Below are 18,934 nucleotides of genomic sequence, written 5' to 3'. Positions count from 1 at the left end.
AAATTTACACATAACTGCAATATATAATGAAACACGTGAGCATTTTCAGTTCATATCTGGTTTATAAATTGGAACCTTCAACATGGTGTTATAATCTTTACCAAATATCAATGCAGTCTGTTCAGCGGTTTTTGACTTTCTGTCATTTTACAGAAAAAATTCCTCACTGTCTGACACCAATCCAGATCACAATAACACAAATGGCCTGCAGCCATTGTGTTATAAAAGTAGGAGTGCTCTTAACATGTGGCCTACCAATAAAGTTAGCGATATATACCTACCTGTAAGGACCTCTCCATATCTCCTTTCTCTTCATAAATCATGCCAAGGAGTTGAAATGGTTCACAGCTACTTGGTGCTGCAATCAAATAGAATGAAAAATTTAAACTCAATTAATTGTAAACAAGTAACCATTATGTTATCTGAAAGATTGTCAGACTCTCAAACTGTTACAATTCTATTTTGATCTATCACTTGTGGGGGCTCAATTTTAAGGCTCTTCCTGAAAGAAAAATGTTTGCTGCCTTAATTTTTCGAAAACAAAATTTTTTATTTTCCTCATAGACTTAACACAAGGATGGCAGCCATTTTGAATTTCAAATATTGGTAAATATTGGGTCATTTGTTTCTGTGGTACCAAAATTTGCATGGTGACCCCCAATTTTTATTCTTGATTTTGAAGGAGAATAGTTAAAAGATTCCTTCTGGAAAGTTTGAGCAAATGTTGGAGGTTCGCAAGTGAGTTACTGCCCATGCTCAGTTAGACATTTGCATATTCTGTCAAAAACATGGAAGCAGCTTACACTGTGGAAGCATTAGCCAATTTCACCTTATCAACGATCAGAGCCTACCTTCAGCTCAACTAATACGCAGTGGTACACCAGATCCAACTTATCTAGATGCAGAACAACTACCTGCCACAGAGACAGACGACAGCTTCGCTCTCTCTGACATAGATCTGCAAATACCCAGGGATCACTTTGGGGCGCGATAACGCGATATTTACGCTCAATAATCAGAAAAATCGCATTCAGAAAAATCAATTGGGCAAAAAAGTCGCGCCGATAATTCAAATGGCGCGTACGTGATACCTTTACGCGATCTAAATTCATCGGTAACATTTGACCGGTTTTCAGTACAGAACCACTCATTGTGTCGCCGTAGAGAGCGCTATAATTACGCTAGAAAAAAGCTGTTGCAGAGTTACCCGTTTCAACAGCGTTTGTGATTGGTTGCCAACAGGAAGTTTTGCGTTCATTGACAAATCATTGGAATTGATACAGCAAGTGTTCATTGCTGATGTACAGTGTGTTGTCGTAGCTCAAAATGGCGCTTTCGAAGGAATATTCGTGTCCAGTACGAGTGGTAGTGCGAAGAAAAAACAAAAATGCACTATTCTGGACTACTGTACTTCCGTTACTCCCGCACTGGAAAGTATGGATTCGACCGCCTCCGATTACAACTACACTCAGAATGACAGTTTTCGGACAGGGTAGTGAATTTCGCCCAAAGCCGTTTCATAAATGACGAGCACAACGAAATCTTATTACCATACCCTTCGAAACTTATTTGTGTTTATCCTCAAACTGTTAACACCGACAGAAGTGGCATTTAGGGGGGTCAAAGTTGCCAAATTTTTGCCCCATGTTGAGCGCGTGTAATCGGACTACTATCGCAGTAATCGGACGTCGTCTTTTGAATGTGATAAGGGGCTAAATATTGATATTTTGAAACTTCGAACCCCGATTTTCAATTTCGATGTGTTGAGAAAACTATGTGGAAATATTTCGTGATAATTAGTTACGTTTAATCCATGGACGACGCAACTATATTTCAACGTGTATAGCGCTTCTAGATATCGGACACAGGCTGTCCCTGTGTGTTGCGTTCTACACCTCGTATTGTACGGTGTGGCTAACTTCACCAAGTTTGTAGCCCGAAATAGCTTTTACCCCCAAAAAAATCCAAAACGGGACGGCAGCGTCACCTGACTTAATATGCTGTAGCATGACTTGTAAAACGCTATCAAAACGGAGCGAAGGGCGTATAACGAACAGCATGTCATTAAATGTCTGAAAACTGAGGTCGTCCGAAAACTGTCTCACTGAGTGTATTGTTATGCATATTAACCAATATGCAGAAAATCAGGGAAAGTTAGGTGCGGTTCCCACAGACTTTGAAATTCTCCCAGTTTTTTTTCATGTGCGATTTTATCTCATGCCGTTCTTGAGCCAGGGTAATCCCTGAATACCTCCAAGCCAGACACAACCTAGCAACACTCCAAATCTGACTTTTCAAGTCAGAAAACACTTAACTTCTAAAAGAGAGGAAGACAACATTTCACTGAGAGAATCAACAAAGTGAAACACGAACTGGTGGCATTAAATGAGAAAGAGGAAAAACTAAGCAAACAGCAGCCCACACTCAAATAGTTCCTCAAGACATCCACAATACCTTGCAGCCTCCAAGTCTGTCTGAAAGCATTTATCGCAGAAAGCAAGCCAAACATAGGTTTGTTCCCAAAAGTGGCAACAATTAGAATGACACAGTTGTAAGCAATTCATCATTCTTCTCCACAATTACCTTACCGGTGCATCTAAATAAACAAAAACTCAGAACAAAAGCGGGAGCTGCGGCCAATTGTACCAAGATTGAGAGAGAGAAAGCACTTCAACCTCTTAGCTCAACTATCAAATCGGCTAGGAAGAAAGCGAAAGACGATATAAATGGCAAGCTGTCTCACCAACATCAATAAGTGATGGCTCTCGCCTAACACAACCAAACCACAAATGGCATTTTTCAAGGCCAACACATATGAAAAGAGAACTACCTTTACAAATAATGGAAAACCCAGACGCATACAACACAAATCCAAACACAATAGAAACTAGAAAGCATTTGCAAGCCAAAGCGAAATTCCAGAGACCAGAGCAGCGGAAGAAACAAGAGAATGTGTGATGAAGATAGGTGCAGAATGAAAGAGTGCTTGGGATTTTAATATGTAAGCAGGTACCTATAGTTAGGGCTGATAGCAGTAACAACAGAATACAACTAAAAGCAAGGCAGTCCGGGGAATTACAGTACACAGATTACAAATGCCTACATGTACGGTAAAAACGCAACAGATACATTAGGGGGTGACAAGGCTAGGAAATGTATATCAGACGAGAGGAAGCATCGGACCTAGGCCGTTGAACTTGAAAACTGAGGCCACATGTATTTTCATTTGCTTAAAAGCGCTGACTAAAACAATTTTCATTGCTATGTCACTGTTCTCACAAGATACTGACCGTTTGATCTTGGAAAGTTGAGTTGCTTTTACATGCAGCCAACGCATGCCGGTGTGGTGACAGACATTTCACTATGCTATGCCTAGCTCTGCATGGCAGGGCTATGTGTTACCAGCGTTAAACGCTCTCCCACCACAGCCCTGCAGACTGATATAGAAAAAAACGCTTGTGGCTCCTCAGAAATACGGCGGGCAGTTTCTCCGCCGAAAACAGCCGATTTTGAATCCAAAACTTGCATTGATCTTCATTTTCGAGCACATCCACCTCGCCTAGGTACACGATGTGCCCAGCCGCGCTTGTAAACTTACGCAAAGCCTACTTTTCTCTCTCTATGCGAGGGAAGCGTTCGTATCCGCCGCCATTGTTAATCTCACTCGGGCAAAAACCAGCGGTCTTAACCATATGGAAGGCGTATGACATAACAGTATAGCCACGTACGGAGAGTATTTAGAGAAAAATAAAAATTAACAAGCGACCTAGCGGCCAATATAGCTCCGCTGTGTTTATTAGAGAATAACTATTTTTGACACATGTTGATGAATTCGAAGAAGGTGGAAATCTTTGATAACTCAATGCAGTGGCCAGAAAAAAGTGGCTAAAATAAGCTGCAAAAATACAAAATTGAAGATTTCATCATACTTTGAATATATCGCATCCGATCATCCCTAAGAACATGTCAACCAAAGCTATCTGATGAGTAGTTTTTTGAGAATAAAATATTCTGACCAAAAATGGCAACAATTGCCCCCAAAATAAAAATTGCAGATTTCATCATAATTTCAAAAGATCAGATATTAGTGGAAACCTGTATACCAAATTTCAGAACTATCAGACCAGTACTTTTTGAGAAACACATTTTTGACCAAAAATGGAAAAATATTGCACCCAAAATTCAAAATTGCAGATTTCATAATAATTTCAATAAATATCATGTAGTTCATCTATAGAAACCTGTATACCAAATTTCAAAGCTGTTAGACCAGTACTTTTTGAGAAACGCATTTTTTGACCAAAAATGGCAAAAATTGCCCCAAAATTACAAAAATTGCAGATGTCATCATTATTTCAATAAATATCATTTAGTTCATCTATGGAAACCTGTATACCAAATTTCAAAGCTATCAGATAAGTAGTTTTGGAAATACACATTTTTTGACCAAAAATGGCAAAAATTGCCCAAAAAATACAAAATTACAGATTTCATCAGAAATTCAATATATATTACTAAGCTTATCTGTAGAAACCTGTATACCAAATTTCAAAGCTATCAGACCAGTACTTTTTGAGAAATACATTTTTTGACCAAAAATGGAAAAAATTAACCCAAAATTACAAAATTGCAGATTTCATCATTATTTCCATACATATCATTTAGTTCATCTGTAGAAACCTGTATACCAAATTTCAAAGCTATCAGATGAGTACTTTTGGAAATACAAATTTTTTGACCAAAAATGGCAAAAATTGCCCCAAAAATACAAAATTACAGATTTCATCAGAAATTCAATATATATTACTTAGTTCATCTATAGAAATCTGTATACCAAATTTCAGAACTATCAGACCAGTACTTTTTGAGAAATACATTTTTTGACCAAAAATGGCAAAAATTGCCTTAAAAATGCAAATTTGCATATTTCTGCACAAATTGAACAAATCTGAAATAGATCATCCCTAGGGACATATGTACCAAATATAAAAGCTATCTGACCAGTACTTTTGAAGGAGAAGATTTTTAAAGATTTTTTTACCAAAAATGACAAAAATTGCCTTAAAAATACAAATATGCAAATTTCACCACCATTTGAACAAATCTGATTTAAGTCACCCTAAGCAAACTGCATATCAAATTTCAAAGCAATCGGAAGAGCGGTTTCAGAGAAGAAGATTTTTTTACCAAAAACACCAAAAAATGCCCCAAAAATACAAATATGCAAATTTCACCATAATTTGAACAAACTGAAGTGAGGTCACCCCAAGTGTACTGCATATAAAATTTCAAAGCAATTGGACTTGTGGTTTCAGAGGAGAAGGCAATTGTTGATGGACGACGCCGGACGCCGGACGACGCCGGACGATGGACGACGACGGATAATCAACCTATTTGATAAGCTCCGCGTCGCTGACAGCGGAGCTAAAAAGCAACAAAAAACAAAGCGAAAGAAAGCTAGAATTATTAATAGCTGAACGCAATATGATAGTTGTGCAATGCAAAATAAAAAATGAATAAATAAACAAACAAGAAATGCCCGTAAAACCCGTCCGAGCTGAGCGATGACGTCATAAGCGTGTCGCAATGCATTCTGGGTAATTAAGGCAAAAGTTGATATAGCATGTTCTATGGTCATAATACCGGAAATAGAGAAAGTAAGAAAGAAAGAAAGAAAAAAAAGAAAGAAAGAAAGAAAGAAGGAAAGTGAGCAAAAACTAACAGTTCAAGAGCTGGTCTCTGAAACTAATTACAAGAAACACAACAAAGATTTAAAAAAAGAAAACACAGAAACAAGTCATCGTTGATGACACAGTCCCCACTTGTTAATGGGTACTTTGATTACAGGTCCTCAGAGAGGATAGAGTCCTCTTCATTAAATCTGTGATAAAAATACTTTTGAAAAAATTCGCTTGATACATGTCTGAGTTATCGTTAAGGACATGAAAAAATCGTAATAAAATGGCCACACAGCGGCCATATTGGATTGTATCACAAAACAAATTAACGTGCATATGTATGACATTAATCAATCTCCTAGCTTGTACCAACGTTTAATAAATTCGCTTGATACATGTCTGAGTTATGGTTCCGGACATGAAAAAAACGTAACAAAATGGCCACACGGCAGCCATATTGGATCGTATCACAAAACAAATCAATGTTCATGTGTATGACATAGGTCATTGTCCTTGTACCAACTTTGAATAAATCGGTTGAGATATGCCTGAGTTATGGCTCTGTACATGAAAAAATCATAACAAAATGGCCGCATGGCGGCCATATTGGATCATATCATAAAACAAATTGATGTGCATAGCTATGACATTGGTCAATGTCCTTGTACCAATTTTCAATAAAATCGGTTGAAACATGCCTGAGTAATGGCTCTGTACCGGTACATGAAAAAATCGTAATAAAATGGCCGCCTGGCGGCCATATTGGATCGTATTAAAAAAAAAAGTGACGTGCATATCTATGACATTGGTCAATGTCCTTGTACCAACTTTGAATAAAATCGGTTGAGATATGCCTGAGTTATGGCTCTGTACATGAAAAAAATCGTAACAAAATGGCCGCATGGCAGCCATATTGGATTGCATCACAAAACAAAGTGATGTGCATATCTATGACATTGGTCAATGTCCTTGTACCAACTTTGAATAAAATCAGTTGAAACATGCCTGAGTAATGGCTCTGTACATGAAAAAAATTGTAATAAAATGGCCGCCAGGCAGCCATATTGGATTGTATCACAAAACAAATTAACGTGCATATGTATGACATTAGTCAATGTCCTTGTACCAAGTTTGAATAAAATCAGTTGAGATATGCCTGAGTTATGGCTCTGTACATGAAAAAAATCGTAACAAAATGGCCGCACGGCTGCCATATTGGATTGTATCACAAAACAAATTGACGTGCATATCTATGACATTGGTCAATGTCCTTGTACCAACTTTGAATAAAATCGGTTGAAACATGCCTGAGTAATTGCTCTGTACATGAAAAAAATTGTAATAAAATGGCCGCCTGGCAGCCATATTGGATCGTATCACAAAACAAATTAACGTGCATATGTATGACATAAGTCAATGTCCTTGTACCAACTTTGAATAAAATCAGTTGAGATATGCCTGAGTAATGGCTCTGTACATGAAAAAAATCGTAACAAAATGGCCGCACAGCAGCCATATGGATCGTATCACAAAACAAATTAATGTGCATATCTATGACATAGGTCAATGTCCTTGTACCAACTTTGAATAAAATCGGTTTAAACATGCCTGAGTTACGGCTCTGTACATGAAAAAATCATAATAAAATGGCCACCTGGCAGCCATATTGGATCATATCACAAAACAAATTAACGTGCATCTGTATGACATATGAAGTAATCCTTGTACCAAGTGTGAATGAAATCGCTCCAGGCATCTCTGAGATATCTGCGTGAACGGACTGACGCACGCACGGACGGAAGCACGCACGCACGCACGGACATGACCAAACCTATAAGTCCCCCTGGACGGTGTCCCTGGGGACTAACAAGAATCAAACCATGACCAAAATATCAAAATGTTGCAAAAGAACAAAATTGAGCACTGTTACAAACGACACACAAACTCATCAACATCAAAATCAACGTAATTAGCAAAGGCTTAAAATCCATTCCCACACCAAACCGTCCTTAGAGAATCCACCTGTTAAATGACACAAAAATTCGGGTTGAATATGTCCATTCACAAAATATTTAAACCAGAAAAACAAGAATGACAAAAGCAAATAAGGTCTCCAACTTTGGTACTGGAGGTCATCTTCAGGAACATGCATATCAACTTCTATAACATGGGACAACCAGATCCTACATACATTACCAAAATGTCAACAAAAATATCAGTCAGAGAAGGCTTGATGAAAAAGAAGGTGGGAGAGTGAAAAAATAAAGAGTAAGGGAAAACTGTACAAAGTATCTGGTAAAAAAGTAATGCTACCTAATCAATCTTCTAGACCTACCCCCGCCTGAATATCAAATGTTCCACCCCTTGGTATTTAGCATGTTTACTTTAAAAAGCTACAATGCCCAGATGGCAGGAAATGGATTTACAACCTTGGGGTTTTTTTAATTAATGCTGTGAGTGCTATCATTGGAATGTAAATAGTACTTAAGGTAGCTACATACCTTTTAGACACTTTCAGATTTTTATTTTTTTCTCAATTGAACACGTCCCAAACCCCAATAAAGTATACATTTTCTGAAAGCCCTGATATAGAGCTATCCGACCAAGCACAGTACACGGCCATTATTTGCATAGGAGTCACGTGACAAGCGTTTTGCTGAACCTTCCAAAAACCGGTTTTTCCCGCCTTATGCAAACACGCTGCAAGATTTCCGGTTAGAATTTCTTCATTGACAAGCCTTGACAATATCCTTCAAAACCGTGTCTGCGATTTTTTCCTGGAGGCTCCATTCAAATTATATGGCGTGATAATTAAAATTCCTTGAAAAGCACCTTCATCTAACACCTTTAAGAGCACATTAAAAAAAAACAAAGGCATATATCCTGGATCCAAATTTCTCATCAGTTCTTGTGCGTCTTACATGCAAAAATTTGTCCGCACTGAAAAAATTAACTTCAGCTTTGTTTTGTGGATCAAATTTTACAACAAATTGATACCAAATTACGACAAAATTATATTCACAGCCTTTGAAACTGTATCACAACATACACTGGGTTGGTGTAGGCTATTTAAGGTCACAAACTGAGAAAATTACCCAAAATATACAAATTTGGTTGTTTCCCAACACTTTGAGCAGAAAATTTATCTAATAACATCCCTGGGGACTTGTATACCAGATTACAAAGCTATCAGACAAGCAATTTTGAGAACAAGTTTAAATGACCAAAAATGACAAAATTGTCTTAAAAATACAAATTTGTATATTTCAGGACAATTTCCACATATCTAACTATTGTCATCCCTGGACATCTGTATACCAAATATACCGTAAAAGCTGTCTGTCCAACGGCTTTAAAAAGAAATTATTTTTTAAGATTTTATGACCAAAAATGACGAAAATGCCCAAAAACAGTAATTTTTCCAATTTTGTCGTAATTTCAACAAATTAGAAGCGTAACATCCTTGCAAATATCAAACAAAAATTTGAGAGCAATTGGGAAAGCAGTTTCAGAGAAGAATTTTTACTTAAAATGAGAAAAATAACCAAAAAATTCAACAAAAATACAAAATGCAAGATATCTTCACGATATTCATAAAACTGTATAAGGTTCACCTCAGATACTTGCACACAAAGTTTAAAGGCAAACAAAGCAGCGGTTCTTGAGTTATTAATTCTTGACCATTTTCACATTTCGTAAGCTCATTTGCATAATTTTGGCAATGCAAACTTCGTTTGAACAAAATCCCATCTATAGCCCAGGATACATCCACACACCAAATACCAAGCTGTTTTTGATGTTGACGTACATACTGTACGTACATATATACATACATACATAAATACATACATACATACATACATACATACATACATACCGATACATACATACAGTACAGTCCACGCAGAACCTGTCATTGTGCTCGCATTTTGCGAGCACAATGCCAGCACTCTAAGCGCATTATGCCAGCACAATTGGGTGTGAAGTGCCAGCATTTTACGAGCACTGTGCGAGCACTTTACGGGCACTGTGCCCGCACTGGACAAAATGTGCCCGCACGATGCGGGTATTGAACTCAAAAAATGTGTGCCCAGAGGTAGTTGTCGGTGACAACATTGCTACACTTGCCTAACTGAAATAGCGGCGGCTGGGAGTAACTGAATAATCTTGAGTCCTAAAACCAGCTCCAAACTCTCTTTGTCTGCCTAAGGCAACTCTAAAATCCATAAAAAAATCTTAGTCGCGTACAGTATGCGTACAGCTCTGAAGAAATCTACCTCAAACTCTGCTGGACCTCGACACTAGACCTCTCACGGATCGTGGTCTAAGGTTGGAACACGGACGTGTAGACCGTGGTTGGACGTGCTTTGTGAAAAATTGCAACAAGTGAACATTATTGTGGCCATTTACAATAAATAAAGTTCATGATACGTATTAGTAATACAGTATCACAGGCACAGACCACATATGCCAGGGGAATTTTCTGAATGAATTCGTCATTTGCCGTATAGTAGACATCGTACATGAACTAAAGCATGATTGCGAAACCTGATACATAGAAGAACCAGATTGTAAACCATTTTATATTAGGGAGGGTGAAGAATAACAAGTTTTGAATTGTTTCCCGGTCAATTTGTTGTATTTGAAACAACGCATCCTTTTTACACAGGTAAGGAAACGAGAGCGCCCGGAAATAACAACCAGCATCGAAATAAAATTTGTTTTTGAAATCAACAGCTTGTATTTTTGTCCTGAACTTTTTACGATTACACGAACGACTTTGCTCTGGATCCGACTGTCTATAGTAGACACTGCAGTTAGCAATATAGAGTCACTATCATACTGAAGTAAAGTCAGCGGTGATGGCGTAGGAAAATGCAAGTGTTTTCATTGGCTTACTGATTTTTCGTGCTAATTCTGCCGTGTTTGTCGCAAAAAAAATCGAACTGAAGTTTCGAAGGTAGCCGAATCGGCGAACCATTTTGCTGAGATGCCAAGTCCGAGTTTTGTAGAGGGACCGTGGTCCATGGATGTCACGTACAAAACTACATCCGCGGTCTGTCCGGTGCTTGTCCTTTTCAAAAATATCTGAGCCATCACGCATGCACTGTGTTGAAAGAGGGTCAGTAGTACACTCTACGACTAAACCAGGCACTGAGATGCCAGAATGTGAAACGAGAAAACCCAGTTCCAAAATGACCTAGAAGTCGCGAAAGTATCCAGACTGCAAACTGCATGCCCTGTCCGATTGGGCATTTCCAAGCAAATATGGCTACCGCTAAGCCCGAATGTAGTCATCGTGTAAAATACAATTCTAGGCTTCGGTGAATTAAAGCAGGCGGCTTTATCCGACCGGGAAATATGACGACAGAAGTTCTAAAAATTTACATGTATACAGGTCCTGTATTGTATTACGATGTACCGTCCCTCCAGTTTAGTGTAGAAAGTTAAAAGCATAACATTTAAAAAAAAAAAGTTATATCGATGCGATACATACTATTAAATCTGAGACTCTTTCTGTCAGTTTTGGGCTGCTGGTCTTCACAGCAACTTGCGTCTATCGGCTTTAAAAAACGTTCAAAATTTTCGGGGTAGACTTGAGTCGATAGTGCACCCCTGCGTGAACGTCCTTGGACCAGAACTGCGACCTTTGTTTCGTGACGAGTCAAACATACATTGAAATGTAAATGTACCAAAATTTACAAATTGAAGTGACTTGACTGAAGTAATTTCGTGGTCAACATGTATTTGACGTTCAGAAGTGACAGACAAAAAACGTGAATAATTCCATTTTGTCGAATTGAAAGCCCTCTGTGGGACCGTGGTCCGATAAAGTCCCATGGGAGCATAATGCTTCGAGGAATTCGCCTGCTATTCTTGGAAACTGCTGGTTTCCATAGCGACCATGCGACGTATAGACCATTGACTGTTGACCGATGCGGTCTCGTTCAATAAAACATTTTACATACCGAACTTTCACTTTGAACCAAAGATTCGAGTCATATAAAATGATGAAAATAGCAAAAATACCTCAAAAGTTGTCATTGTCTGAGTAAAAACGCACCATACATTTTCCCATACATATCAAGGCTATATACTGTCAACGTAATTCAATTCTGCAAACTCAAAGACGACGAACATGTTCTTCAATAAATCGCATAACCCGTGGAGAATGTGTCATAAACAATACATTTCCAGAAGTTCTCCGAATGGTGAAAATTGGTGTCATACATGCATCTCCGCGTTAGCGCCCCGACCAAAACTTTTTATTGCAGTTTTAATCAGGTGTAATATTCAGACAATCGCCGGTTCAGATTTTTTAATTTTTAGGGGGTGGAAATAAAAACATTATCTTTGAAATCCTTGTGTGAGTCTCATTTATTCCAAACTTTTACTCGTAATTCCTTCTTCTAATTTGGTGGCCCTTAAAAGGCCAACTTGTTATGTGGCACATTGACTTTATTTTGTTTTAGTTTTTGAATAGTCAAATGCATTGTCGACATTTAAAACTGCGTCAAACAACGATTTAATCGCAAGTATTTTTAAATTGTACCGACTGTAACACGAACCTCGGAAAGTTAGAGAATTTTTTGGTGCTGATGTATCCGTGGATCAAGGCTGATACCAGCATGCATTATCAAAAAACATCCAGTACGTTAGTGTTTCTACAAGTAGTGATACGTCTGCATTACTTCAACACTAAAATGTCGCGTTCTTTGACACGTTGATGCGAGAAGCGACATCGTTCTTTCGTTACGACTACCCATTGCACTGAAGTTATGACTGAAGTTGGCAGTGGGGAAAATGCCGCCAATGGTAAGAGTACCCATGTTTCAGCGTGGTTGAGTTCATCTAAACAATAACCCACTTGCAGATTCGAAACGTTAAGTTCGTGGATTTATGATTTCTTCAAAAAATTTCGGAATTATTTTTGTAAAAAAAAATATTTATTCCTTTAAAAGTGTTTCCGAACTTGATAGTATACACCAGCAATGTGATCGCAATTATTTAAACAATCATGCCGACGCGAATCTTTACTGTAAATTGTTGCATACTTCGATGACCTTTGTGACCCATCGCCTGATCATGCTGATTAGTGCGTAGACGCAATTGAATAGGCCGAGGACAATGTCTGCTCTGGGTGGCGATTGCAACCCACGTCAAGTCTTCAAGGTCATCTGGACGACAGTGTAGCAAAATTTGACGTGTTTCCCGGGCAACTCTTCCGTTTCGGCCCCAAGCTTTTGTTCACAATGTCGTTCTTCTGGTACCTCAATGTATTATTCGATGTGGAGGGAATGTCGTCGCCCGAACGACTGTCTGTCACAAAATAAAACTGAAGACCTGTGGTGACGTAATAGACTTCACTGTGATATACTAATAACGTTCAGAGTCGGAGTACGATTTAGAACACACTGCACCGCGCGTATTTTACAGAGTTTGATTTGATCAACGTAAAACACGACATGAAAAAGACATATTTTTCTGCAGCAAATAGTTGGGGGCGGGAAACATTTGAAATTCGGTTCGTCAGGTGTCGACTCGAACGGAAAATACTATCAGAAACTGGCACAGTGTTTTAGTTTTCGTCACTAAAATGTTAGGGTTGGAACAGTTTTTGAATATCGGACTTTTTTGGCATGGTATTGTCTGACATTATCACAAAAAAGACGTGATATTTTTTCAAGATTTTTGGCCCCGATTTCGTTCGGAGTGCATGGGAACAATTTGACAAATGGACCTTATCGGGTATTAGCTCATCTGTAAAATATAAGCAGAAGCCGTATTTTTTTGTAGTTTTTTTTTTTCAGATGGTCGTAATGACCCGGGAAACAAATTTTAATGTTGGACTTTATCGTGAAGCACCAGTGGCGATGAAAAATTACGCGGCGTCACTGTACTTTGTATGATTGCGTTGGCAGTATGATGATCATGACTTTCTCTACATCGACTACCATGTTGTCCATTTAATATTTTTCGTACGGAATATCCGAGGAACGTATCAAAACTTCATTGAGATTTCGGCATGATCGGCAAGAAAACAAGTCGAGCGCTGTCGCCCAAAACGAATATTTTGTTTTCATGTCTGTGGAGAAAATTCAAGTTATTACTTACGAACATGGTCAGTTTACTCCACTCACATTAATCATTTTATTTGTGCCACTAAAGTGATAGTTGGCTAGAAAAAATGCTGATAGAGACGTTCGGCTTGTGAAATCATTGAAATTTACGAGGACAGGTTTACGAAGCAGAACCTCAATCGCGATTTTTGTGCTTCTCAGTTCAATCGTTCCGTACATCGAAAGGAAAAACCAAACCATAAAAGAGTATGCGTCTTGTAGAATTTTGGTCTTTCCAGGCGTCACACAAAACAACCTCACCTGCATGTACATACCGGTAATATCATTGTGATAGAGGGACCGCGATTACTGTATATCGAGAAAGTATGACGCGCTACAGGGGAGTAAGCAACGAAACGTAATTTCTGACCTCCTTTCATTTAATTGTATGGCATAAACATGATAATGTGAACCGAAAATGAGAGTCACGATTACGATTAGGCATGAAAAAGAGGAAGAAAGCCGTGAAACTGTCACAGAAGTTCAGCATTTTTAGTTCTAAATCGTCTTTTTTGACAATTGAAAAAAAGAATATGAGCTCGTATAGACTAGAGTGATTCAAGTTCACAGGCATTCACTTCTGCCATGATAAATCGTCTTCCTGTTATAAAGTACACATTTTGAAAAATAGAAAACAGATCAAGAATTTTTATTGTTGTGTTGACTTGTCTTCTACGATGCGTTACGGTTATGGCAACAACTTACATGTACCTATCGTCACCATCACAGCCTCACTCAGTTTCTTCAACACCACGTCTCGCGACCAGTGATGTCATCTTTATTTGAGAAATTCGATAATTTTCGATCGGACTCGATCTTCACAGCGCACCAAGTCAGAGTAACAATTTCACAGTAACAGATCATGCATTGTACGTAAAGAGTTTTCACTTTACCCCCGGCCTAAAATCGTACTAGTATTTGTAAATGACACTAAACGTCGCAACTCCCACCCAATCAGCAATGGGTCAAAGTTCGGCTGAGCCGATGACAAAACCCAGCACTACAGTAGCCACTTGTACGTCCACTTGTTGCAATTTTGTCCACAAGAATGAAACTCTGACAACTTACATTCTCATGCAACAGCGTTCAACTCAGCCATACATTCAAGGTCAAGGTGTGAATGTGCCTCACATTGCAACAATGCCCGCACAGTGACGATGCGCGAATCGTGCCCGCACACTGCGGGCACACTGCACTTTATCTGCCCGCATACTGCTGGCAATGATGCTCGTTTCGTGCGCGCACAATGCACTTTTTATGCGGGCATTGTTCCCGCACCAGTGACGGGTTCTGCGTGGACTGTACTGTACATACAGACGCCACCGACTTCAGCTTATAAGATAACCTCACATTGGTATACCAAATGTGAGCTAAAAAATACATCTGGAAAATGAGACTCCGATACATCATGAGACACAAACAAACCGTACAACACCAATTCAAAATGAACTCAAAACAGATCCAACATACCGGTACAATGGTGAACACAAATTTTAAAATTATTTGGAAGCTACAAAATTTGCTCTTGTTAACCTTTAAAGTGCCATAAACTTTCCATGCAATCCATCTCCCAGGCCAACGACTTTTTGAACCTAAATACCTAACATGGTACGCTTCTTTCTGACTGGTTCACTTAAGTTTCTGTGGTACACAATCCTAACAACCAACGATGATTTCCAAAGCTCAGGATATGAATAACCTCTCTATGACAATGAAAAGTTTCAATTTATACACTGAAGGTGTAAAATTGGGCTAAAATGCATATTTTTGGTTCCAAATTCAATGAAAATGATAAAAAGTTTCAAAAAATGTATGACGTTCATCAACAGCCTTCAAACTTGCATAAAATTTTCACTTTTATCAAAAGACACAAATTGAGTTACATGATTTCAGCATCATGTAACATCATATTTAAATAATAAACGAAAACAAACAAACAATTTGTGTCTTTCAAAATAATACAAATACTCCCTGTGCAAATGCAATTCTACAAAAATACGAATGATATTTTACGTGCAGTACATTACACAGGGGTTTCATTGAGAGCCGGCAGCTGGCGAAATTGACCAGCTGCTTTTTTGGAAAGTTGGGATTCTTTCATCACTTAAATATTTTTTACCTTCTGAAATGGTTCTGACATTTATCGCTAACTGTGCTATCAAACTATTCAATGGGTTTAATGTGAAACAAAACTTGGTAGATGAGCACTGCGATCGCCGTGTAACACGTCTAGCGTGTATTACCTGAGTGAAGATCAGAATAGCAGTGGACAATTCTATTGGCTACTGCAATTGTTGAGCCCTGTGTGGTGACGATCCGCCTATGAAAACGTGTGTACAATAAGTTGTCGGCCTCATAAGCTCAATTCAAAATGACCGAAACTGTCGGAGAAGTGATCGTGAGGTCAAGCTACGCTGTGGGATCTTTAATTGGGTTTTTAAAGCGCACCAAGGAACAGAGAAGAGTAATTATGTGGGTTTAAACTGTTTTCGAAGGTAATGGCCTGATTTTTGTCTACGAAAAAAATTCTCTATTTATTAGAGTTAGAATTTTCGTAGGCAGAACGGACATGCATTGTACTGCCATAGGTGTTGTGTATGTACAGCTGGAGGTATCATATGTACTGTTTTTTGGTCTATCCACGCCAATATTTATAAGAACTTCGCCCTGAGTGGCTTAAAATATGACCAGACTTTCAAACTCACTTCAAAAACGATCATCTGGTTAACCCTTTGAGCACCAAAGTCAATTTTTGTCATCTTTATAAAATATACTACAGTCAATTTTTTCTTGATTTTTGCCAAAATTTTGATAAAAAATCGTAGTCTATGAAATGTGGTATCCATTTGGTCCAAAATTATGAAAAAACTTACAGCAAAGTTCACAAAAATTGGTAAACTATTGCATTAAAATTTTGGTCGGAAAAATTACAGCAGTCAAAAGGTTAAATCCATTATGTGAGCTTCTGGACATATAAATTTCATATTCCATATCAAGGTTCTTACTTCGTTTCTATTTGTGAAATATGGTCACCATTATCATTTTTAATCATTTAATTGATAAATAAATTATCATTTTTACCTCCCAAATGGTATTAATGTTCTTCATTTACCTATTTTTATACCCAACATCAGGGTTCTTAATTTACAGCACAACATAGTACAATAATCATAGTTTTCTGTATTTAAAATATCAAAGTGTTTAATCTAGGATGGCATCAACAAGGGGCGATTTTCCCTCTTTACCAGATAATTTAAGGGGATTTCATTAGTTCATGTGTCCTACTTGAATCTCTCAGGTGAGACTGGCAACATTTCATAGGGGGCTTGTCCCCTCCCCCAGACAAATTACTTGGGGTGCCAACATGTCAAGAGAGGGGAATCCCCTATCCCCCTGTCTAGATGAAACACTGTATATCGTCTACAATATCAAATTTATCTCAATAATAATAGCAAATAGAGGTTCTTAACATATCAATATCTATACCATACATCAAGGTACTTTACTGAGCAATATTGTCAAATTATTTCTAGATTTTAGTTTTTTTTCTTCAAAATATATTCAACATAACCAAATTTTTATCATTTTAGTCCCCACGGACACTGTCCGGGGGGACTTATAGGTTTGGTCATGTCCGTGCATCTGTCCGTTTGTGCGTTTGTGCGTGCATGCGTCCGTCCGTCCGTTCACGCAGATATCTCAGAGATGCCTGGAGTGATTTCATTCAAACTTGGTACAAGGATTACTTCGTATGTCATACATAGGCACATTGATTTGTTTTGTGATACGATGAAATATGGCTGCCATGCAGCCATTTTGTCACGATTTTTTCATGTACAGAGCCATAACTCTGGCACATCTCAACCGATTTTATTCAAAGATGGTACAAGGACAATGACCTATATCATACATATGCATGTCAATTTATTTCATGATATGATCTAATATGGCCACATGGCAGCCATTTTGTTACAATTTTTTCATGTACCGAACCATAAATCAGGCACGTTTCAACTGATTTTATTCAAAGTTGGTACAAGGACATTAAACTATGTCATGCATATCCAAATTGATTTTTTTTGTGATACGATCCAATATGACCGCATGGCCGCCATTTTGTTACAATTTTTTCATATATCCATAACTCATTTCATATAGCCATAATTCAGGCACATCTCAACCGATTGTATTCAAAGTTGGTACAAGGACATTGATCTATATTATACATTTGCACGTCAATTTGTTTCACGATATGATCAAATATGACAGCATGGCGGCCATTTTATTACAATTTTTTCATGTCCTTAGCCATAACTCAGACATGAATCATCGGATTTATTCAAAGTTGGTACAAGGACATTTAGGCGAGTGGTGAAAAAAAAGGGCCTTATTTTAGGAGTTTAATGTACCCACCTTACATACAGCCACATCATACATCATTTTATTACAATTTTTTCACATCCTTAACCATAGCTCAGGCCCGTCTCAACCGATTTTATTCAAAGTTGGTACAAGGACATTGACCTATGTCATGCATATCCACATTGATTTGTTTTGTGATATGATCCAATATGGCCGCCATGTGGCCATTTTGTTAAGATTTTTTCATGTACAGAGCCACAACTCAGGCACGTCTCAAGCAACTTTATTCAAAGTTGGAACAAGGACATTGACCTATATAAATCATATGCATGTCAATTTGTTTCACGATATGATCCAATATGATGGCATAGCGGCCATTTTGTTACAATTTTTTCACATCCTTAGCCATAACTCAGGCATGTTTCAACCGATTTTATTCAAAGTTGGTACAAGGACATTGACCTATGTCATGCATATTCGAATTGATTCTTTTTGTGATACAATCCAATATGGCCTCATGGAGGCCATTTTGTTACAATTTTTTCATGTACAGAGCCATAACTCAGGCACATCTCAACCGATTGTATTCAAAGTTAGTACAAGGACATTGACCTATATCATACATATGCAAGTCAATTTGTTTCACGATATGATCCAATATGGCCGCATGGCTGGCCATTTTGTTACAATTTTACTTAGCCATAACTCAGGCAGTTCTCAACCGATTGTATTCAAAGTTGGTACAAGGATATAATAATAATAATAATAATGTTT

At 38.0% G+C, this 18,934-nt stretch overlaps 1 protein-coding gene across 6 annotated transcripts in view; it reads right to left on the bottom strand.

The window, feature by feature from the left end:
• The window catches only part of LOC139139392 (general transcription factor 3C polypeptide 3-like), a 500,706-nt gene that overhangs the window by 435,447 nt on the left and 46,325 nt on the right, over window positions 1-18,934 (bottom strand). For all 6 annotated transcript variants that reach the window (XR_011553793.1, XM_070708296.1, XM_070708298.1 and 3 more), the window contains exon 4: window positions 282-358. Coding sequence is in view for 5 of the 6 variants with exons in the window: in XM_070708296.1 (XP_070564397.1) it covers window positions 282-358 (77 nt within the window). In the remaining variant the exon portion in view is untranslated. The remainder of the gene's footprint in view (window positions 1-281; window positions 359-18,934) is intronic.

The sequence above is a fragment of the Ptychodera flava genome, chromosome 8, assembly GCF_041260155.1.
Source record: "Ptychodera flava strain L36383 chromosome 8, AS_Pfla_20210202, whole genome shotgun sequence".
Lineage (NCBI taxonomy): Eukaryota > Metazoa > Hemichordata > Enteropneusta > Ptychoderidae > Ptychodera > Ptychodera flava.
The sequence above is the reverse complement of the archived record's forward strand: the minus strand, read 5'-3'. Positions and strand labels throughout refer to the sequence as shown.